Consider the following 25,605-nt stretch of genomic DNA (forward strand, 5'->3'; position numbering starts at 1 on the left):
ACCTTAAATATTATCTATTCACTAATGATTCTCAAAATTATCTATCCAGCCTAAAGCTTTCTCTTGAATTCCTGACTTGTATACATAATTCCTACTTGATATCTCCACTGGAATAGTTAATAGATACCTCAGACTTAGAGTGGCCAAAATCATACTCTAATTCACCCAAGTTAATTCACTTAGGATAATACCCTCCAGCTGCCTCCACGTTGCTGCAAATGACATTATTTCATTCTTTTTTATGGCTGTGTAGCATCCCAGGATTTAACATTATTGTAGAGAAAGAAAGCAGATACTACACAGGATCTGAAAAAACAAGGAAAATCCAATGAAAACCCTTATAAAAATAAGATAACTTGGTAAGATGTGTGAGTACAAAGTTAATAAGTAAAGATTAATACTATTCTAGCTTCTGCTTGTAGAATCCACGAAAGAGTGTGAATCTCACCTAATATGGTTTGGCTCTGTGTCCCCATCCAAATCTCATCTCGAATGGTAATCCCCATAATCCCCACGTGTCAAGGGAGGGTCCTGGTGGGAGAGGATTTGATCATGGGGGCAGTTTCCCCCATGCTGTTCTCATGATAGTGAGTTGTCATAAGATCTGATAGTTTTATAAGTGTTTGACAGTTCCTCCTTCACACTAGCGCTCTCTCACCTGCTGCCATATAAGACATGCTTGCTTCTACTTCTGCCATGATTGTAAGTTTCCTGAGGCCTCCCCAGCCCTGTGGAACTGTCAGTAATTAAATCTCTTTTATTTTTTTATAAATTACCCAGTCTCAGGCAGTTCTTTATAGCAGTATGAAAACAGACTAATACACCACCTTTATAACAAAATAAACTTTTTGAACCCATTAGAGACCTGAGATCACAGAGCAAACATCCAAGCTCTACAATCAAAAATGAAGAAAATGACAACATGCCATCATAGAAAAAATCTGCATGACAAAATATATGATAAACAAGTTTAAAAGATAAAACATGAACTTGGAAAAAAGTCTTCAAATGTCACAAAGAGTTTTTCTCCTTCATAGATCAATAAACAAAGGATGAACAATCCAGTTTTAAAAAGGAAAAGAGAGTTAAGTGAAAAGTCAACTTTAATGTGAAAAATGCTGAAGTTTACTCATGTTAGGAGAAATGTAAATGAAAAATGTAGGAAGCAATTTTTCAGCTATCAGATCAGCAAATGTTTCATAATGCAATTTGTTGGTTAATATAAGATGACACCAGATCTCCCACATATTATTAGTGAAAAGAATAGATACAACCTCCAGTGAGAGTAGTTTGACATATCAAAATGTAGCATGAACAAAGCTTTGGCCCAATAATTCAAAGTTTGTACAATAGATGTACCAACACATTCATTCATTCAACAATTATTTATAATACATGCCTATGTGCCAAGCATTGTCTGTGGGAGGCACTGGGGATACAGCAGAAAACAAAACAAAGTCTGTTCCTTCAGAGAGATTATTCACTGGGGGGCATCTAAACATATATATATATATGTGTGTGTGTGTGTGTGTGTGTGTGTGTGTGTATCCTCTAGACAGATATACACACATATATACACATACACATACACATTTTAGTACCCAATATTATATCTATATGGAGAAAGAGAAAGAGAGAGAGAAGTAGTAGTAGTAGTAAAAGTAAAATGTGATATTAAAATTAATAAATAAATAAATAAATAAATAAATAAAATTGCCCCATTCTATCATTCCCTGTTCCTGTATAAATGGGGCACTTTTATTTTAGATAGAATGGATGGGGAAGACCTTTCAGACGAGTTGATATTTCAGGAGAGACCTGGATAAAGGAAGGGAGTGAACCATATGATTATCTTCGGGGAGACAGTCCAGGCTGAAGGGCAAGAAAATTTTAAAAGCCCTACATGTGTGCAGGAATTGATTTTCAGTATTAAAAAAAAATGCAAACAACTTACATGTTCAACAGGACACTTAGTGACTGGTTAAATTATGGTACATTCCTATGTGGAATCTTTTCTTTTTTCTTTTTTTGAGATGGGCTCTCACTCTGTCACCCAGGCTGGAGTGCAGTGGCGCCATCTAGGCTCACTGCAACCTTTGCCTCCGGGTTCAGGTGATTCTCCTGCCTCAGCCTCCTGAGTAGCTGGGATTATAGGCACCCACCACCTCACCCGGCTAATTTGTGTATTTTTAGCAGAGACAGGGTTTTGCCATTTTGGCCAGGCTTGTCTCGAACACCTGACCTCAGGTGATCCACCCACCTCAGTCTCCCAAAGTGCTGGGATTACAGGCATGAGCCACTGTGCCTGACCCTACGTGAATTCTTATTCCAGTTACCAGTGAATGAAGCAACTCCATGTGTACTAAAAGAGAATTACCAAGATAATGAGAAGACAAGTTTGGCAGTTTCTTATAAAACTAAATGTACTCTTGCCATATGATCCAATAATTATGCTCCTTGGTATTTATTCAACTGAGTTAAAAACATTTCTACATAAACACCTGCACACTAATTTTATAGCAGCTTTATTAATAATTGCCAAAACTTGGAAGCAACCAAATGTTCTTCAGTAGGTGAATTAATAAACAGTGGTACATCCAGACAATGAAATATTATTCAGCGCCAAGAAGAAATGAGTTATCAACCTATGAAAAGATATGGAGGAATCTTAAATACATATTACTAAGTGAAAGAAGCCAGTCTGAAAATGCTACATATTATATTATTTCAACTCTAGGACATTCTAGAAAAAGGCAAAACTATGGAAATAATTTCTAAAAATCAGTGGTTGCAGGGAGGGAAAGATGAATTGGCAAAACACAGAGGATTTTTAGAGCAGTGAAACTATTTTATGATTCTATAATAGTGAGTACATTTCATTATATATTTTTCAAAACCCAAAGAATGTATAACACCAAAAGTGAAACCTAATGTAAATTACGGACTTTGGGTGATTACGATTTGTCAAGGTAGGTTCATCCATTGTAACAAACGCACCACTCTCGTGCCCGATGTCAAAGTGGGGGAGACTGTGCATGGTATATGGGAACTCTGTACTTTCTGCCCAATTTTGCTACAAACCAAAACTGCTCTAAAAAATAAAGTATGTAAAAAGAGAGAGAGAATGATATCCAATATAAACTGCTTCTTAAAAAGTACAGAAATGTGTGCATAGTATGGTGACATTCATATAAATATAAAACATAAATTTATATTATATATTTTGTATAAATATATACCATTTTATCTTTTATAAATGTATGGAATATATCTGAAAGAGTAAGAAACAGTAACAGTGGTTGCCTCTAGAGGAGAGGAAGTAAATAAGTGGAATCAAGGATTTCAAACAGATTTTTCACTGTCTACCCTTTTTTAAAAATGTACCACGTGCATGAATCATCTATGCAAAATTTTTTAATTTTTAAAGTAAGGAATGTGATCCACAGAGAATAATTACAGAGTTCTTAGGGCCTATTATTGTTTTTACTCTTTCACAAAAGATTTAATAAATTTCTTCTGTAATAATGTCAATGCAAAGGAACTGTTCTATTCAGTTACTCTTCCAAGCTCAAACCCTTATACGAGTAACAGTTAGTTTGTATTTTATAATTTAGAAAAGATGACTTCATAGAGTCAAACAGTAATATGCATAAGGCAGTAGATTCCCCTTAACATCATTCCAAATATGCTGTCTATATACCATCTTCATGAAAATTATCACAAAAACCTGAGCAAGATAACAGGTGTCAAAAAGAAAAGAGTACTTTTATGACAATATTTGAAAAAGAAAACAGGCCACTCTGAGTAAGAGATAACTCAGTAGGAGATGTGAAGGTAGACACTGAGTCAAATATTTTTTTTTTCTTTTTGTGACAGAGTCTCACTGTATTGCCCAGGCTGGAGTGTAGTGGTGAGATTTTGGCTCACTGCAACCTCCGCCTCCTGGGTTCAAGCAATTCTCCTGCCTCAGCCTTCTGAGTAGCAGGAATTACAGGCGTGCACTACCACACGTGGCTACTTTTTGAATTTCTGGTAAAGACAGGATTTCACCATTTGTCTAGGCTGGTCTGAAACTCCTGGCCTCAAGTGGCCACCTGCCTCAGGCTCCCAAAGTGCTCAGATGAAATTTTTTTATAGATGGTTTAGACCGGCAGATGGCTCAGACTTGTAATCCCAAACATTTTGGGAGGCCAAGGCAGGAGGATCACTTGAGGACAGGAGTTTGAGACCAGCATGGGCAATATAGTGAGACCCCTGTCTCACAGAATTGGAAAAAACTACTTTAAAGTTCATATGGAACAAAAAAGAGCCCACATTGCCAAGACAGTCCTAAGCCAAAAGAACAAAGCTGGAGGCATCACGCTACCTGACTTCAAACTATACTACAAAGCTACAGTAACCAAAACAGCATGGTACTGGTACCAAAACAGACATATAGACCAATGGAACAGAACAGAGGCCTCAGAAATAGTGCCACACATCTACAACCATCTGATCTTTGACAAACCTGAGAAAAACAAGAAATGGGGAAAGGATTCCCTATTTAATAAATGGTGCTGGGAAAACTGGCTAGCCATAAGTAGAAAGCTGAAACTGGATCCTTCCTTAAGCCTTATACAGAAATTATTTCAAGATGGATTAGAGACTTAAATGTTAGACCTAAAACCGTAAAAACCCTAGAAGAAAACCTAGGCAATACCATTCAGGAGGTAGGCATGGGCAAGGACTTCATGTCTAAAACACCAAAAGCAATGGCAACAAAAGCCAAAATTGACAAATGGGATCTAATTAAACTAAAGAGCTTCTATACAGCAAAAGAAACGACCATCAGAGTGAACAGGCAACCTACAGAATGGGAGAAAATTTTTGCAATCTACTCATCTGATAAAGGGCTAACCAGAACCTACAAAGAACTCAAACAAATTTACAAGAAAAAAACAAACAACCCCATCAAAAAGTGGGCAAAGGATATGAACAGACACTTCTCAAAAGAAGACATTTATGCAGCCAACAGACACATGAAAAAATGCTCAGCATCACTAGCCATCAGAGAAATGCAAATCAAAACCACAATGAGATACTATCTCACACCAGTTACAATGGCAACCATTAAAAAGTCAGGAAACAATAGGTGCTGGAGAGGATGTGGAGAAATAGGAACACTTTTACACTGTTGGTGGGACTGTAAACTAGTTCAATCATTGTGGAAAACAGTGTGGCGATCCTCAAGGATCTAGAACAAGAAATGCCATTTGACCCAGCCATCCCATTACTGGGTATATACCCAAAGTATTATAAGTCATGCTGCTATAAAGACACACGCACACGTATGTTTATCGCGGCACTATTCACAATAGCAAAGACTTGGAACCAACCCAAATGTCCATCAACGACAGACTGAATTAAGAAAATGTGGCACATATACACCATGGAATACCATGCAGCCATAAAAAAGGATGAGTTCTTGTCCTTTGTAGGGACATGGATGAAGCTGGAAACTATCATTCTCAGCAAACTATCGCGAGAACAGAAAACCAAACACCGCATGTTCTCACTCATAGGTGGGAATTGAACATTGAGAACACTTGGACACAGGAAGGGGAATATCACACACCAGGCCTCTTGTGGGGTGGGGGAGAGGGGAGGGATAGCATTAGGAGATATAGCTAATGTAAATGACGAGTTAATGGGTGCAGCACACCAACCTGGCACATGTATACATATGTAACAAACCTGCACATTGTGCACACATACCCTAGAACTTAAAGTACAATAAAAATAAAATAAAATAAAATAAAAATTTTTTAAAAAATATAGCCAAGTTTGGTGGTACACATCACTAGTCCTAATTATCTGGGAGACTGGAGTGACAGGATCACTTGAGTCCAGGAGTTGCAGGCTGCAGTGGACTATAACTGCACCACTGCACTCCAACCTGGGCAACAGAGTGAGACCTTGACTCTGAAAAATATAAAATAGATGTATAGGTGTAAGGGACTCTATTCAAGTAGATATGTAATTTACTTGGTTTTCCCAATATGTGGAATGAAATGCTCTACAGTATTGGAGCAAATCAACACTTTAAACTATACAGCCTATTTGGTTTTTTATTCTCAGTTTCTTAGATCAGAAGATGGCAAGAATGATTCAGGCAAACACCTTGATGAAAGATGGATAGACAGGCAGACAGATATAATGGACAGATAGATATAAAACAGGCTTTTTGGTGATAAGACAATATAAAGTTTTCTTCAACCTAATTTAGTCATGTGGAATTAGTCATAAAAGTAACCTTTTTTCCAGTAACTTTTTTTTTGAAATAAGGTCTCACTCTGTCACCCAGGCTGGAGTGCAGTGGTGAGATCTCTGCTCACTGCAGCCTTGACCTGCCCCGGCTCAAGCAATCTTCCTGCCTCAGCCTTCAAAGTAGCTAGGAATATCGGAATGCATCACCACATTTGGCTAATTTTTAAAAATTTTTTTGTGGAGCCAAGGTCTCACTATGTTGCCCAGGCTGGCCTGGAATTCCTGAGCCCAAGCAATCCTCCTGCCTCAGCCTCCCAAAGTGCTGAGATTACAGGTGTGATCTACCAGTCTGGCCTTTCCAGTAATTTTTATCATCTGAGTAAGTATTGTCATGTCTTTTAGTAGCATCTCATTCACTGAAGTATAGTTTATATAATGGGTTTCCAGGAAAAATATGTTTGGTTTTAAAATACAGTACTTTTTTGTCCCTACCACAGTGCAATCAAAACAAGTTAAATTTGAAGGAGGCAGATTATTTGAGTAGAAAGGATAAACAATCTTCCAACGCTAGTATGCCTTCTCTCTTCTCCCCTCTACGCCCATATATACTCCAGTTACACTGACAGCAATTAGAAAAGGTGACTCAATACCTGTAAACTGCATAAAAACCACAGAATCCATAAAAATTAAGTCGTTTAGCTCAAATCTTCCTCCATTAAGAAAGGAAAAACAAATATGTATTTCTTTGAACTTAAATAATTATTTTGGCTGGGGGCGGTGGCTCACGCCTGTAATCCCAGCACTTTGGGAAGCCGAGGCGGGTGGATCACGAGGTCAGGAGATCGAGACCATCCTGGCTAACACAGCGAAACCCCGTCTCTACTAAAAATACAAAAAATTAGCCGGGTGTGCTGGCGGGCGCCTGTAGTCGTGTGCTGGCGGGCGCCTGTAGTCCCAGCTAGACGAGAGAATGAGGCAGGAGAATAGCGTGAACCTGGGAGATGGAGCTTGCAGTGAGCCTAGATCGCGGCACTGCACTCCAGCCTGGGAGACAGCGAGACTCCGTCTCAAAAAAAAAAAAAAAAAAAAAAAGTTATTTTAAGAACTTGATGGCCAGGCATAATGGCGTGTAATCCCAGCACTTTGGGAGGCCGAGGCAGGCAGATCACCTGAGGTCAGGAGCTCAAAACCAGCCTGGCCAACTTGGTGAAATCCTGTGTCTGCTAAAAATACAAAAATCAGCCTGGCGTGGTCGTGGGCGTCTATAATCCCAGCTACTCTGGAGGCTGAGGCAGGAGTATTGCTTGAACCCACGAGGCGGAAGTTGCAGTGAGCCAAGATCGTGCCACTGCACTCCAGACAGGGTGACAGAGTGAGACTCTGTCTCAAAAAATAAAATAAAATAAAATAAAATAAGTTGAACATAAAACATCTCATTTCTTCTCTAAAGCATTTTAGAAACTGTGACTGAAAGTTTAGACTTCTACTTGTAAAAGGAGCAAATAATATATTCAAGAAGAAAATCAGTTCTTAAAAATTATTTCTTTTTTTATAATTTCAACTTTTATTTTAGATTCGGGGGGTACAAGTGCAGGTTTGTTACTTGGATATATTCTGTGATGCTGAGGTTTGCAATAAATAGATCCCATCACCCAAATTGCGAGCATAGTACCCAACAGCTAGATTTTCAATCCTTGCCTCCTTACTCTGCCTCCCTGCTTAGTAGCCCCCAGTGTCTGTTTTTGTCATCTTTATGTCTATGAGTACCCAATGTTTAACTCCTACTTATAAGTAAGAACATGCAGTATTTGGTTTTCTGTTCCTGCATTAATTCTCTTAGGATAATGGCCTCCAGCTGCATCCATGTTACTGCAAAGGACATGATTTCATTCTTTTTGTGACTGCATAGTATTCCATGTGTACACGTGTACTTTTTCTTTATTCAGTTCACCATTGATGGACACCTAGGTTGACTCCATATCTGGTATTCTGAACAGAGCTGCAATAAACATGTGAGAGCACGTGTCTTTGGTACAGCAATTTATATTCTTTCAGATATAAATCCAGTAATGGGATTTCTCGGTTGATTGGTAGTTCTGTTTTCAGTTCTCTGAGGAATCTCCAAACTGCTTTCCACAGTGGCTGAACTAATTTACATTCCCACCAACAGCGGATAAGCATTCCCTTTTCTCCACAGCCTCACCAGCATCTGCTGTTTTTTCACTCCTGAATAATAGCTATTCTGACTGGTGTGAGATGGTATCTCATTGTGGTTTGATTTGCATTTCTCTGATGATTAGTTATGTGGAGCACTTACTCATATGTTTGTTGGCTCTTTGTATGTCTTCTTTTGAGAAGTGTTTGTTCATGTCATTTGCCCACTTTTTAACAAGTTTTTGTCTTTTGCTCATTGAATTAAGTTCCTTATAGATTGTGGGTATTAAATATTTGTCAGATGCATAGTTTGTGAATATTTTCTCCCATTTGTAGATGGTTCATTTACTCTGTTGATAGTTTATTTTGCTGAACAGAAGCTCTTTAGTTTAATTACATCCCACTTGTCAAATTTTGTTTCTGCTGCAATTGTTTTGAGGACTTAGTCATAAATTATTTCCCAAAGCCCATGTCCAGAATGGTGTTTCCTAAGTTTTCTTCTAGGATTCTTATAGTTTGAGGTCTTACATTTAACTATTTTTTTGATAGAGTTTTGCTCTTGTTGCCCAAGCTGGAGTGCAATGGCATGATCTTGGCTCACTGCAACCTCCATCCCCAGTTCAAGCGATTCTCCTGCCTCAGCCTCCCAAGTAGCTGGGATTACAGGCACGTGCCACCACACCTGGCTAATTTTTTGTATTTTTAGTAGAAACGGGGTTTCACCATGTTAGCCAGGCTAGTCTCGAACTCCTGACCTCAGGTGATCTGCCTGCATTTAAATCTTTAATTCAGGCCAGGTACAGTGGCTCATGCCTGTAATCCCAGCACTTTGGGAGGCTGAGGCAGGTGGATTGCTTGAGCTCAGGAGTTTGAGACCAGCCTGGGCAACACAGCAAAACCCCATCTCTATTAAAAATACAAAAAGTAGCAGGGTATGGCGGTGCACACCTGTAATCCCAGCTACTGAGGTGGCTGAGGAAGGAGAATTGCTTGACCCAGGAAGCAGAGGCTGCAGTGAGCTCAGACTGTGCCACTGCACCCCACTCTGGGCAACAGAGTGAGACCCTGTCTCAAAAAAATAAAAATAAAATAAAATAAATCTTTAATCCATCTTGAGTTACTTTTTGTATATGGTAAAAGGTAGAGGTCCATTTTTTTTCTTCTGCATATGGCTAGTCAGCTATTCTAGCACCATTTATTGAATAAGGAGTGTTTTCTCCATTGCTTATTTTTGTTAACTTTGTCAAAAATTAGATAACTATAGGTGTGCAGCTTTATTTTCAGGTTCTCCATTCTGTTCCATTGGTCTATGTGTCTGTTTTTGTACCAGTACCATGTTGTTTAGTTACTGTGGCCTTATGGTGTAGTTTGAAGTTGGGTAGTGTGGGACCTCTGGCTTTGTTCTTTTTGCTTAGGATTGCTTTGGCTATTTGGGCTCTTTTTTGGTTCCACACGATTTTTAGAATTGTTTTTTATCATTATGTGAAAAATGATGTTGGTAGCTTGATAGGAACAGCATTGAATCGGCAGGTTGATTTGGAAATTATGGCCATTTCAACAATATTTATTCTTCCAATCCATGAACATGGAATGTCCCATTGGTTTGTGTCATCTGTGATTTCTCTGAGCAGTGTTTTGCAGTTCTCCTTGTAGAGATCATTCAGCTTCTTAGTTAGATGTATTCCTAGGTAATTTTGTGTGTGTGTGTGTGTGTGTGTGTCTATTGTGAATGGGATTGTGTTCTTGATTTGACTCTCAGCTTGAAAGGTATTGTTATATAGAAATGCTGCTGATTTTTTTACATTGATTTTGCATCCTGAAACTTTACTGAAGTTGTTTATCAGTTCCAGGAGCCTTTTGGCAGAGTCTTTAGGGTTTTCTAGGTATAGAATCATATCATCAACAAACAGAGATCGTTTTATAACTTATTTTCCTATTTGGATGCTTTCTATTTCTTTCTCTTGCCTGATTGCTCTGGGTAGGACTTCCTTACATAACTAATTTTTATGTACTTACTAAAGAGTTGTCCATAGATCTTGCTGTTGAATTGTTTTAATCTGGCATTTCAAGCCCACAGATTTGTCTTTACTATATGTCTTTTGTACTCTCATATAAACTTTTAAGAACAGATGTGTTCACTCACTCTGTCTGTCTTTCAATAGACATTTAATGGTCACCTTCTATGTGCCAACCAACATTTTATTATGTCATATTTTTAAAGTAAATCATAAGCTGCAGGCTATTCACTCAGAAAACACTATGTATATACCAGCTCTAAGATATCATGCAAGGTAATACAGATACAGGGACAAATATATAGTTTTCAAAAGAGAAAAATTTATAATCTGGAGATTACAAGGAAATGGTGATTATGTACTTAAATTCTAACCACAAAAAGTTCTCCAGAAATGACTTCTACTTATTTATCAGTCAAAATGTATACACATTTGTATCATGTGCACGTTGAGTATTGACAAAACATGCTCTAACACAGAGATGCTCTGCTTTTCTGTGTCTTGTCATATTTGACCCACCAATTATACTATTAAAGAACCTGAGTCCTACCATGGAAACCCAGCAGACTATTTTTACTGGGACAAGCATTCAAATGTATTTAAATGTATTCTTTTAAAGTCAGTATTTGTTTTGAAACTCTGTGCCCCCTACTAAATTAATTGTTTTAAGAAGTTGTACATAAAAACCTCATTTCTTCTCTGAGGGTCATGCACTAATTCAGAGGGTTATGCCGTGATTGCAGATTAAACTTCCCATGCTCCTCCTCGGTCATGTACCTCTGAATCTATCTAATTTGAACACAGTTACAAACTGCATCCAATCACCTATCCCACAAATGTGTTTTGCACTTGGGTTCTCAATGAATATCTGTTGAGTGTATGACAAGTGAATAGAGATTATCATTTGTGACTGACACAGTGTATATTCAACATAAACCATATTACTACCAGAGAAGCAGTTTTAAACTTTCATCATTCTGAGAGTGGACTAGCATGCAAATCTCTGTCTTTTTCATTATTATACAAGCAGAATCAAAAATATGCTTAGTCAAAAGAGTGTCTACTTGGTTTGCTATTGAGTTCTACAAAACACATGACATAATGGGCCAGAGCCAGTCTAAGTGGCATTTCAGGAGTCTTTGAATATGACTTTTATTTCTCGTTGTCCTCACTTTCTCTGAAAAGAATGACTGATAGCCTTTCCATGTGATACCTTGGCTTTTAGGAGTGTTGTTTTATCTATTTTTTATGACTTAAACTTACATTTGTTAAGTGTAATTTTTGCTTTATGTAACATAAAAAAAAATCTGTGATATGGTGCCCCATGAATTAACAACAATGGCTGGACCAGAGACAAGAAATCTTTTAAAAACAAATGTTCACATTAAATACCTTGGATAGGTAGGCCTTCTGGGGGTTTTTCTTTAATGCAAGAAAAGTACACCATTTCCGTTTTAAGAAATAGTTTCTTTTAGGTTTATACTGAGCTCGTCTAAAGTCGTATTACATAAGTAAGGGCTTAGTTTGTACATTAGTATTTTACATCTTGGAGTCTTACTAAATCCTTTTTTGATCAATCTGATATTGAACAAATCTATATTGATTTCTTCTACACATGTTTATGGTATTTATTTTTATATATCTAGGATTAAAAGCCAAATTAACAAGTGTAATCAATTTTCTCAGTGATAAAGAAAAGTCTTCTAGTACTCTTAGATACATTCATCTAGGGACAAAATCTTAAGTGAAGATGTTGTAATAAATGGATCGATTTATTCAATCACTGGGCATGAAAACATTAGCCCTGGGAAAGCATTTTCCTCTAAGCGCTTTAGCTACTGAGTTTCACTTATGTGGCACCAAATGATTTGCATTTTTAGAGAAATTTCATGTCTGCAGTGAGCTCCAATGAAAACATGAATAAATTGCTTTTTTTTTTCTTTTTCTGACTTTATGAAGCTGAATCCATTAGGGATTGAATCAAAGTATAATGAAATAAAGGCAACAACTTACATGATGGAAACCCTAGATTTGGTTTCTCACTAGCCCAATCTCAGTTGTCATGGCCTACATGTCAGATTAGTGGTTTTCAGGGAGATCCCTGGAGTATATGGCTGTTTTCTTAACTGCTGCATTAGAAATGGTCTCTAAAAGACAAGAAAGTAAATAGACAAACAACTATTAAGAACTAAATAGGTCTGCTGCAGTAGTTCTTGCCACAAAGTCAAATAAATCAATCTTTCCAAGCCTAACACTATACACTTGCCTAAGAGATTTTCTTAAGACTCATCTACCTTTTGAATTAATTGAAGTGAGAATGAGCACAGAAGCTATGAGGATGGATTTAAGATCCAGATTAACCTGGGTTTGAATCGCCAGTGAAACAGTTATCAGCTGTATGAGATTGAGCACATTAATCTCTCCAACCTTTAGGTTCCTTAGCTATACAAAAGGAATAATAATACTTAAAGCATAGGGTGGTTCAGAGATTTAATGTCATTTTTCATAAATAGAAAAGCAATTCTAAAATGTATATGGAACCACACAGACACACACACACAGAGACAGACACACACACAGACACACCCCAATAGCCAAGGCAATGATGAGCAAAAAGAACAAATCTAGAGGCATCACACTACCTGACTTCAAAATATACTACAGACTGATAATAATTAAAACAGCATGATACTGGCATAAAAATAGAGTTCTTGACCAATAGAACAGAATAGAAAGCCCATAAATGGACCCACACATGTATGTATGGTCAATTGATTTTCAACAAAGATGCCAAGAATACACAACAGAAAAAGGACAGTCTCTTTAACAAAGGGTACTGAGAAAACTGGGATATCCATATGCAGAATGAAATTTGATCCTTACCACACATCATATGCAAAATCAATTCAAAATGAATTGAAGACTTAAACATAGGACCTGACACTGTAATGCTACTAGAAGAAAACATAAGGGGAAAACTACTATGTGTCATTGGTCTAGGCAATAAGTTTTTAGATTTGACCCCAAAAGTGTAGCAACAAAAGGAAAAACAGACAAATGGGATTACATCAAAAGTAAAAGTTTCTGCACAAAAAAAGAAAACAACAGAGTGAAGAGACAACCTATGGATTGGGAGGAAATATTTGCAAGCCATACATCTGATAAGGGATTAATAACCAACATATAAAAAACTCAAACAACTCTATAGAAAGAAAACAAATTGCCTAATTTTAAAATGGGCTGGGGACCTGAATAGACATCTCTCAAAAAAAAGACATAAATGGTGAACAGACATATGGAAAAATTGCTGACCATCATTAATCACTAGTAAACTAAAATCACAATGAGATATCAATCCATACCTGTTAGAACGGCTGTTATCAAAAAGATGAAAGATCAATGTTGGCAAGGAGGTGGAGAAAAGGGAACCCTTGTACACTGTTGGTGAGACTATAAATTAGTACAACCATTACAGAAATCCATATGGAGTTTTCTCAAAAAACTAAAAATTAAAATTACCATATGATACAGTAATCCTACTTCTGGGTATTTACCCAGATATTTGAAATCAGCATGTCAGATGTCTGCACTCCCATGTTCATTGCAGCACTATTCCTAATAGCCAAGTCATGGAATCAACCTAAGTATCCATAAACCAATGAATGGATAAAGAAAATGTGGTGTATATATATGTATGTGTGTGTGTGTGTGTATATATATATAATGTGGTATATATATACACATATATATAATGTGGGGTGTGTATGTGTGTGTGTATATATATATATATATATAATCAGATTCGAGGGATGTTGATTTTTCAAATCTTATTTTTTTCCAACCAGAATATTTAAATGAAAAGTGGAAACTAAAATGTAAAAGCATATATATGTGTATATATGTGTGTGTGTGTATATATACACAATATATAATGTATGTGTATATATATACAGAATGTGTATATATGAATGAATAATACATATACATATATTATTCAGCCTTAAAAAGTGAGAAATCCTGTCATTTGCAATATCATACATGGAATCGGAGAATAGTATACTAAATGAAATAAGCCAGGCATAGAAAGACACATATAAAATGTTCTCACTTGTATTGGAATCTAAAATAATCTAACTCAAAGAAGCAGAGAGCAGAAGGATGGTTATCAGAGGATAGGAGTAGTGAGGGAAATGGGAAGATAATGGTCAAAAAGTACAAAGCCTCAATTAGACAGGAGGAATAAGGTTTTTTCTTTAAGATATATTGCACATCATGGTAAATATAGTCAGTAATAATGTATTGTACATTTCAGAATCTCTAAGACAGTAATTCTCAAATGCTTTCACCATAAAAAAATTATAAGCATTTGAAGTGTTGGACATGCTAACTAGCTTAATTTAACAATTTCACATTGTATTCATAGATCATAACATCACTTTGTACCCCATAAATACATATAATTATAATTTGTCAACATACAATTAAAAATTAAAACTAAATAATAAAGTGCTGGCCGGGCATGGTGGCTCACATTTGTAATCCCAGCACTTTGGGAGGCCGAGGCAGGTGGATCACCTGAGGTCAGGAGTTCGAGACCAGCCTGGCCAACGTGCTGAAATCCCATGTCTACTAAAAATACAAAAATTAGCCGGGCATTATGGCAGGTGTCTGTAATCCCAGCTACTCGGAGGCTGAGACAGAAGAATCACTTGAACCGGGAGGCGGAGATTGCAGTGAGCTGAGATTGTACCACTGTACTTCAGCCTAGGAGACAGAGTGAGACTCCGTCTCAAAATAATAATAATAATAATAATAATAATAATAATAATAATAATGGTAACAATAGAAGTGCTGACCACATTCTCTATTACAACATGAGGAAAACAATTGTTTTTACTTATTATGTAAATGTTGCAACTGAACAACAGACAAGAAGCTACAACTCCTTTTACCAACATGCTATTAATATTTTACTCCTACTCTTAATAGTTAAATATAAATAGGAGTAAGATTCCATAAAGCAACAATTTTCAAACTTTAACGAGCGAATGAATCACCTTGGGATCCTGTTAAAAGGCAGATTCTGTGTTGCTAGGTCTGAAGCGTGGCTTACATTTCTGCATTTCTAACAAGCTTCAGGTAATGTTAATGCTGCTGGTTTGGAGACCACACTCGAGTAGCAGACATATATATATAGATCACCTGGAAACTGGTGACTTATTTCAAAATGTATTTCTCATTGTCATTGTTTTAAACAGACCAGTTCATTCTTACGAAAATTTAAGAGGAAGAGTATCTTACTTGGGATGTGCAAAGTTTTGATTTTTAATTTTGGTAAGGGAATTGTTTGGGTTTTTCGGAGATGTTATTTCTAGGAACTACTTTGCTGCTGACCAGATATATATCTACTCATAATACTATATTTGAACTGGATATTGTATATCTACAGAATCTTTTCTTTGGAAATCTCAACATACATTAGAAAACTCAATTTTTACAAAAACATTCATTTTCACATCTCTGGATTATTCATTAAAAATATCATCCCCTGGATGATGGATGTGTTTACAGCATAGATTTTGAATGGTTTACTTACCTGCAAACCCATCAAGTTTTATAAATTAAATATGTACAGCTTTTATTATGTCAATCATACCTCAGTAAAGTGTTACAAAAATTATTTCACATAATTCTCTGTTCTAAAGTACAGACAACATGAAAAGAACATGAATACAGAGCTTGTATATTTTCCCAACGGTTACTCTGAAGTAACCAGAAAAAAAAATCAAATCTATTTATCTATCAGCATTTAGTTTCATATTCTATGTATTACACTGCACATAATTTGGTCAAGAAAATTAAACTTTTGGAGTGATAATGAAATGGTTATTTCTTTGAATTCATTAGCTTATCTTCAAGCCGCAGATCAGGGAAATACACGAGAAGGATAAGTTTTCAAATTAATGTTTAAATTAGAGACAGGTTTTTTTATTTTCAGATTCGAAGGATGTTGATTTTTCAAATCTTTTTTTTTTCAGAATATTTAAATGAAAAGTGTAAACTAAAATGTAAAAGCAAAAATAATGATCAGTGTATATCTTTAACTTTTCACAACCTACCTTCAAGTGACATTAGATATTTAACATATAGTGTAAGAATTTTTTCCCTTTTATTTTTAGTTGACACATTATAATTGTAGATGTTTATGGAATACAGGGTGATATTTTGATACATGTTTACAATGTGTCATGATCAAATCAGGGTAATTAACATAGCCATCACCTCAAACATTTATCATTTCTTTGTGTTGCGAACATTCAAAATTCTGTCTTCTAGCTTTTGGAAAAGAGTCAATAAATTATAGTTAACCATATTCACCCTGCAATGCTTCTGAACACCAGACTTCCTTCCTCCTATCTAACTGTAATTTTGTATCCATTAACCAACATCTCCCACCTTCTCCCATCCCCTGACCCTTCCCAGCCTCTAATACCCACTATTCTGTTCTCCACTTCCATGAGCTGGAATTATTTTAGCTTCCACATGTGAGTGAGAACATGCAGTATTTATCTTTCTGTGCCCGCCCCATTTCACTGAACATAATGTTCTCCAGGCTTATTTCTGTGGCGGCAAACGACAGGATTGCATTCTGTTTTGTAGCTTAATAGTATTCTATTGTGTATATACAGCACATTTTCTTTGTCCTTTTGTCTGTTAATGGATGCTTAGGTTGATTCCATGTCTTAGCTACCGTAGATAGTGCTGCAATACACATGGAAGTGCAGGTATCCCTTGAATGTATTTATTTTATTTCCTTTGTATAAATACCCAGCAGTGGGATTACTGGATTGCATGACATCTATTTTTATCGTTTTTTGAGAAATCTCCATAATGGCTATACTAATTTACATTCCCACCAACGGTAACATATAGTATAAGAATCTTATAGGCCAGGCATGGTAGCTCATGCTTGTCATCCCAATACTTTGGTACACCAAGACAGAAGGATTACTTGAGGCCAGGAGTTCAAGAGCAGAGTAGGCAACGAAACAAGATCCCATCTCTACAATAATTTTTTTTTTTAATTAGCCAGACATGGTGGCATACACCTGTAGTCCCAGCTACTTGGGAGGCTGAGGAGGCAAGAGGATTGCTTCAGCCTGTAAGGTCAAGGCTGCACTGCAGTAAGCAAGACCCTGTCTCAAAAAAAGTTTACAATTACATCCTTCCATTTCTCCCCTTCTCACCTTTGTACGTTTTCATGTGTTGTACTTACCACCTCTGATGCTCTTCATTTCTTTACATAGATCCAGATTATCATGTGGTATCACTTTTCTTCTGCCTTGAGGACTTGTAGTACAAATATGCTGCTAATGAATTGCTTCAGCTTTTGTCTGTCTGAAAAGTATTTTTGCCTTCATTTTATAAAGATATTTTCAGTGGGTATGGCATTATATGTTTCATATGTATTTTTTTTTAATTTTTGTACTTTAAGTTTCTTAAGCTTGGGGTCTGTTGAGCTTCTTGGATATGTGGGCTTATAGTCTTCATCAATTTTAGAAAATTTTCAGCTGTAATTTCTTAAACTATTTTTCAATTCTTTCTCCATATCCTTTTTATGGAGATGCCAATACGTGTCTATTAGGCTGCTTGAAGCTGTTCTATAGTTTACTGATAATATGTTCATCTTTTCGACTCTCTTTCTTCATTTTGCGGCTTCTACTACTCTGTCTTCAAGTTTATTAATGTTTTATTTTATTTTCCTTGTCTCTACTTAACATTTTAAATGTCTAAAATACAGTTAGAGTAACTTTGTTTTTGTTCCTAATTCTAATAATTATGTCAGTTACGGGTCAGTTTTGATTGATTTTTCTCCTCATTGTGCCTTTTTGCATGTTTTGTATTCAAAACATATTTCTTGTCTTTCAGAAATCACTGGCTTTTGTTGTCTGATGTCCAGTGTCTTCAAAATCATTGTTTCATATATTTTGTTCAGGTTTTTTGGGGTAGGGTGGAGTGTTTTAGGAAAGAAGTTAATCTGATTTCTGTTACTCTGTCTTGAATAGAAAAAAATTGCAGGATTTATAATGTAGCAAAAAATCAAAGAAATAAAAAGAACTGTATGAAGACATTAACACACTATTTATCTTAAGAAAATATTTAGTGTCTGGACAGATTAATAGACCTGAATCAGATATTCTCATTAAAAGTTTAAACGCCCAGAAAAAGAAATTCAGTTATCATTCTGTGTCAATATGGTATCTTCAGTGCTTTGTTCAAGCCTAGTTGCATTCCATTTATTCAAAGTAATGGTGTGTAAGGTTAAAAAAAAAGAATATATAATTTTGAATTGGAATATACTTCTGATTTTTGCATAAATTTTAATTGCTTGAATATTAATAAAAGCCCTTGGCAAGGGAATTGTTATATACCAGATCCTGTGATATGAAAGAACACATGTCAGTTTTTGACACTTTCAAGAGAGTCTATCCAAACTTGAAAGATGCCTCCTGCCTTAAAAGTTTCCATCTTGATTATTATGCTCATCAGATATAGAATTACCACATCATGATTTCTACTTCAAAACACAGATAGGACAGATTAACTTTTTGTTTTGTTAACAACAAAATGTAGAAAAATATTACTCCCAAAATCACATATTTTTGATAGAGTGAGATTAACTCTATAATCTTAGGCTTTGATTCATAAATTTTTTACAAAACTGTAAGACGAGAAAGCCATGAATGACAAACCAATATTATACAATGAGGAGGAGGAGGAAAAGGAATAAAGAAATATCCAATTATATGCCAACATTAAATATATTGATGCCCAAACCACACTTCACATGACTAAATTTTTGCTAAAGGAAAACATTTGCATTGTATGGTTATTATATGCTGCTCATTTCCCCTCCCCCACCCCTTACACACACACACACACACACACACACGATCAATTCTCCCACCTTCTCTGCTCTGTGTCCCAGGAGACTGACTTCAGACACCATCACACAGGCTGACTTGCCTTCTGGCTTCATCATATGGATTTAGCCAAAGAGAGTCACCAGCAGATGAGAGGTTAGGAAGGTGGAGAGTGAGAATACTATTCCTCTGCCCCTCACTTCAGCTCCTTTCTGACAACTGTGACACTCTGCAACTGCTACTTCTAGATTTAGAAAAAGCAGTCCCTTTTCTAAATCTCTGCCCTCACCCAACATCCAGTGGCACCATCCTGTCTCCTTACCCTGAATTTAGACGCAGAGATGATAATGGCATGGCACCCTCTTTTGCAAGTCCCTAGGTGCCTCAATATCCCTTATTAGCTCCTTAGCCCTGCCCTCATCTCTTAATAGTCCCTTCATTAAAGTCTCTTCAAAATCCCAGTTGTATGTGCCATCTGTTTCCTCCTGACTGATACCCACTCATCTATTGTGAGTTTCAAGTGAGTAGCTAAAGACAAGCTAGTACAAGAAATATTAGGAAACCTCCACCTGCTGAAAAGTTCAATTGATTAAGAGAACAGTGCTAATGAGGCCAAAATTAGTATCTGGCTGTGTTCCAGGATCACAGCCTGCATCCCTGACCAGCCATTTTACAAACTATCAGTTACAAGGAAGACCATGCCAAAGAGCAAACATGAGTCTATGCCAATCCATCATCACTCCTGGGAACACAGCTCAAGGACTGAGCTGTTCAACTGAGATAGTGTCAAAATCATCTTTATTCCCAAAGGACAGCTTTTGTAATGTGATTCTAATGAAAAAAATGTATATGTTATTTTAAATAATAAAGTCATAATGGTCGATATCTTTTTCAAAGATGAGCTCTCATCTCATTACTTATTTGTGGCTAATTCATAATAAAATAATTTAAAAGTCAAGCTTATGTCTAAGTATGCCTTTTATTGGTAATGGGATTCTGGGTTTATAAAAACCAGATTTATAGCCCTGAATCAGATATTCTCATTGTAATTAAACGAGTGAACCTATACAACCATCATATGAAGAATAAACAGTTAAATATTTTATTTATTTATTTACTGGAAGGGATTTTCTGATTATCAAGTGTGATTGACAAGTTTTCAGTTCATATACACATTTCCCCAAAACAGAACTTTGTTCTCTTCAGTACAGTGGCCTTGTAAAATCATATTGTAAGTAGGCCATTGTAGATGTGCCATTATATTTACATTGATATACTGGCTTACTTCCAGGGTAATTTTATATGATTTACATGGTGGGGAAGGGAGATTTCTGTTCCTTTTTCAGAAATCAGTTTCTGAGACTCTTTACTATCAGTGAGAGAGAAGTACTGTTTCTACTAAAATTGAATGTATGACTATCAGTAAAATCTGCTGAAATACAAAAACAAAATATCTCATTGTTAATAATAGCATAATTTTAAGATCACCCATAAGATAGGAGCATAGTTTATACACAGTATTTATTCTTAATCAGTTTCATAAAACATAATCTGAGTTTTATTTTTCAAACAAAAGCTTTTGAGTCATTTGGATAAGGTCAACAGAAAACACAGTCTTTTAACATTAGGTGATCAACTTTTTGACAATGGCAGGACCAGCATAGCTAATGGAATAATAGCCTGCAGGGTTCAGCTAAATATGATATACGAATGTAATCAAGCTCTGTGATGACTATTCAAAAGTAATCCCTTTAGCTTTGAACTGCAACATATATTTCAACAAGGCAAAAACCATATGAAGAAATTCTCTGCAGACCACACTGATACAATACAGCCTTCATATCATGCTCTGTATTTGCTGCTTATAGTGAGTTTTAAATTTAAGGTAATGACTACTGTATATTCATGTGAGCATACAACAATACTTTTGATTTGTTGTAGAAAGGTTGAATCCATTACCAGGGGTCTAGTCTATAAACTCTGATACAACCTTTATGAATGAGTTATTTACCCTTTTTGAGAGTAAGGCCACTACAAATGTTTAGCATGCCAAAATTATAAAAATTCATTTACCTTTCTAGTCACCAAATTACCAGGTAATGTCTCCTCCGTTTCAACTCGTACTTCTCTACAGATAACATTTTAAAAATCTTGTTTACATATAATACTGTATAATATAAATATTATATTCCATTGTTTTCAAAAAAGGGATGCGACGGTGGATTTATAGCAATTTGGCATTTACTGGCTTATTCTATTGCTTTTGTAACATATAGGCTAAGTGGTGGTATAAATGAGATCTTTTTGTTGCCAACTTCAATCGACCATTTCAGAGGCTTTACTATTAGCAACAAGGAAGTGCCAGTTTCTACTGAAATGTAGATCATATAAGCAAATATCACACTTCAATGTGTTGTTGCTTCTGGTCTCCCTTACTAGAGTGGTACTGGTCTCAGTCTTCCAGCTCCCTTGAAGTCCTACAGATCAAACATCTCAAATCACACCTTAAGTCAGACCCACAGTGCAAAACCTAGGTTATAATCCAAATGAGTGTTTTTGCAGTGATGGAACCAAGAGTCAACTGTCCTGTGGTGAGTGAGTACCCAATGTCTAACACTCAGACTCAGAAGAAGTATCCAGCCATGCATTGCATAAGGACATTTCTGTCAACAATATATGCCATACACAATGGTGGTCCTAAGAGATAATGGAGCTGGAAGATTCCTATGCACTAGTGACATTTTAGCCATCATAACACTGTGTTGCAATGCATTACCTTTACTATGTTTAGCTATACAAATACTCATTATAGTGTTACAGATGCCTATAATATTCACTATAGTAACGTGCCAAACAGGTTTGTAGCCCAGAAGCAATATGCTATACCATATAATAGCCTAGCTATGTAGTAGACTATGCCATCTAGATTTGTGTAAGTACACTCTATGATGTTTGTACAACAACATCACCTAATGACTCATTTCTTTGAAGATATCCCTGTCATTAAGTGACACATGACTATATATTTCTTTGCTCATTTCATTGGTGAGAACTTAAGTCACATGGCTTTAACTAAATAGTTCTCTACTGATAGGGAAGACCTAATAGAGAGAAAGAGCACTGATGAGTGGGAGGCAGAAGGAAGGACTGAAACTATGTCTTGTCTACACAAGAGGGCCTGAAATCTAGTGAAGAAGTAGAGGGATAACAGTTCATTGATACTAACAGAAGGGAAGACAGAGTATACAGAATAGAAGCAGTAGGTGAGTAACTCTCCCCACAGGACTTGTGGAAGATTTTTCCTACTGTCATTTATTTCCTCAATGAAACCAGAAAATAAATCATCAGCTGAGAAAAGTGCAGGGTGGGAGGTCTGAGAAAAGTAGAAGATTTAGTGATCTAGGGGAGTGAAAGAATGAGTAGACCAGGAATGTTTCATAGAAAGGCCTGGAAGTGCAAGGGTCTACTTAATGTTTGTGACCATGAATTTAAGATGAGGCATCTCAGGCCAGTTGTGTATTTTCTCCAGCCATGTTGAACTATACAGTGCAGGAGAGGAATCGGAAGATAACTGGATTTAACTAGGGCTATACTTTTGCCAAGTAAGTAAACAAAGTGAAAAGAAGAGAAATTTAGACTTTATGCAAGGAAGTACATAACCATGGAATTTAAATTATATGAGGAAGGAAGAAGAGACAGAAAAATTAGGAGAAACAGTGAAAATGTGGTAGGAATGGGGGTTCCAATGAAGTAGAAGAATTGCTGGGGTCAGGATACCAGAGGGAGTGATCTGGAAATACAAAAGGAGGCAGCCAAGCAGTTAAATACAGGAAAATGAGCTAGAGGGGACTCATAGTTACTGATAATGACAAGGTCTAAGTATGACCAGGGGAATTAATGGCTGTGGTAATGTAAAGGACAAGATGTAAAAGAACAGGAGGTCAAAGAATTGAGACTTAGGGTGGAATAATCTTCTACCTCTACATTGAAATTACTAAGTTAAGAAAGTAGTAGTACGGTGACAATGAGGCAATGATAACTTCAACTGAGAATGATTCCACTTGTAGGTAGATCACAATAGTGACAAATGGTTGACTGTATAATCTAATGACATGAGTGTTAGAGAGGGAAAGAGGAAAGGCAAATGTCCTGAAAGAACAAGGAGGAAAGAGGACACCAACCCATCTTCAGGTCCAGCAGTGAGAAGACCAAGAAAAATACAACAAAAATGGGTTTGTGGGCTGATAGTATCTTGAGAGAAGAGACAAATTTCTGTTAGAGCAAGAAAGTAAAAGGAATTTCAGAAAATAGGGTAAAGATATAGGACATTTTGCTGAAATAATGAATCAAATATTCCAAAAGGCAAAGTAGAACTCTTTTAGGAATTGCAGTGGGTAGGAGATGGGGACAGAACACGAAAGGTAATAAAAAATAGAATGAAGGGCCTGAAAACTGGGGCCTGTCATAAACAGGAATAAACAGCATCTTATTAGATTAATCCCAGTGAATTCAAATCAAAAGTAAAGGAGCAGATATGAAAGTTAAAGTTAAGTAACAAATTAACATGTCTCTCTCTCTATATATATATACACATATGGTATATGATAAATGAAGTCATTTATACATGTATATCTACATAAACAAACTTCCCATATTTGACTTCATTATCATAATATCATAATAGTGAAGCCAAATATGGGAAGTTTTTATATATGTATGTTTATATATGTAGTTATATGTATACACACACACACATACATGTAGATAGATAGATAAACTTCCCATATTTGACTTCATTATTTGGGTACTTTATATTGCTCCTTAAATTAATTTTCCTTTTCAGTAATATTTTTTAAAGTCATCTTACCCAAAACAAGGTGGCCTTTTCAGTAGCCATTTTATTGTATCACAAGAATTCTGTGGATTAGGAATTCAAGCAGGGCTCGGCTGGACATTAATTGAAGTCACTAAATGGTATTCAGCTGACAGATGGGCTGGTTTGAAGAGTCAAAGACAGCTTCACTGGCAGGCTGGAGACTTGGCCAAGATGGCTGGAAGGCTGGACTCAGCTGGGACTGTCTGCTAGAACATCTATACATGGCCATTCCAGCATGGCAGTCTCAGGGTATGAGGACTTATGTGGTGATTCACTTCCTCCAAAAACAGTATCCTAAGATAACCAGGTAGAGGCTGCATAGCTTTTATGGACCTAGCCCCAGAGCTCATTTTCGTCACTTCCTCCACATTCAGCTGATCACAAAAGAGTCTTAAGGGTAGCTCAATTTCAAGAAGAAAACTAGATTCTGCTCCTTCATGGGGGATTGACAAGATCATACTGTACAGGAACATGTGGAGTGGGAGAGATTGCTGTGACCATCTTTGTACAATACAATCTGCCCTGGTGATACATACACGTTTATAGGTGAAGGACAGATATCCCTGAAAAGGGATTCCCAGGTTCAAGATCAAAATAACTATAAACCGTGTTCATGATAAACTATTTACTTTGTATATTTTTTTTTAGAAGAGTTTCGAGGATCCACGGTGGAAACTGTATCTCAAAACTCAGAACATTTGGAAGAACTCAGTAGGTATGATAAATCAAGTAAAAAGTTTCTATTAAGTACCCACTTTGTGCAGTATACTAAGTATAATCTCATTCTCCAAACACAAAAAGAGGAGTTTCATCCAGCACTTGATAACCTTAATACTGAAACACTGCTTTAAAAAAAAAATCACAGATTTATTGTCAAATATCACATAAGGTTAAGTATTTTTAATTTTGAAGCCACATATGAAAATTACAGAAAACAAATTATTTTTCAAAACAAATGTTCTTTACTTTCTAGCCCAATATAAAAGTTAAATCTACAATTTATTTTATTTCAGATTTCCAGGTGATCAAAAAAATGAAACTTAAAGCAGCTTTTCACTTAACATCAAAGCGAGAAGAAATCCATCATGTCACCTTAGACTTCAATACTTGTAATAGAAACATGTTACAGACAATATAAAGTTATAAAAAAACTGACTGTGACTCTTTTCATTGGATTTTGTATTGCAGTATATTACTATAAATTTAGTCCAAAACATCTAAATCCATGAAAATAAAATATATTCCAATTCTTAGAAATATCAGCAATCATCCAGGAAATAAATAATTTCCTCTTCTCCACTATTCCACAAGAAATAGTGATACCATGAAACCAAAATAAGAAAATATTTTCTAATGAGAAAATAATTACAAGCTTAAGAAAATCTTTCTT

The 25,605-nt window shown here is 36.1% G+C and overlaps 1 protein-coding gene across 2 annotated transcripts in view; it reads left to right on the forward strand.

Annotated features, from left to right (window-relative positions):
- The window catches only part of TTC29 (tetratricopeptide repeat domain 29), a 256,428-nt gene extending 231,038 nt beyond the window's left edge, over nucleotides 1-25,390 (forward strand). The window contains exons 12-13 of one of the 2 annotated variants that reach the window (XM_009207668.3): nucleotides 24,864-24,930; nucleotides 25,229-25,390. In XM_009207668.3, the coding sequence (XP_009205932.2) occupies nucleotides 24,864-24,930; nucleotides 25,229-25,259 (98 nt within the window). In that variant the 3' untranslated portion in view covers nucleotides 25,260-25,390. The remainder of the gene's footprint in view (nucleotides 1-24,863; nucleotides 24,931-25,228) is intronic. The other variant, XM_003899247.5, reaches the window with a different exon arrangement.
- The last annotated feature ends 215 nt before the right edge of the window (nucleotides 25,391-25,605 follow it).

Source organism: Papio anubis, chromosome 3 (genome assembly GCF_008728515.1).
Source record: "Papio anubis isolate 15944 chromosome 3, Panubis1.0, whole genome shotgun sequence".
Lineage (NCBI taxonomy): Eukaryota > Metazoa > Chordata > Mammalia > Primates > Cercopithecidae > Papio > Papio anubis.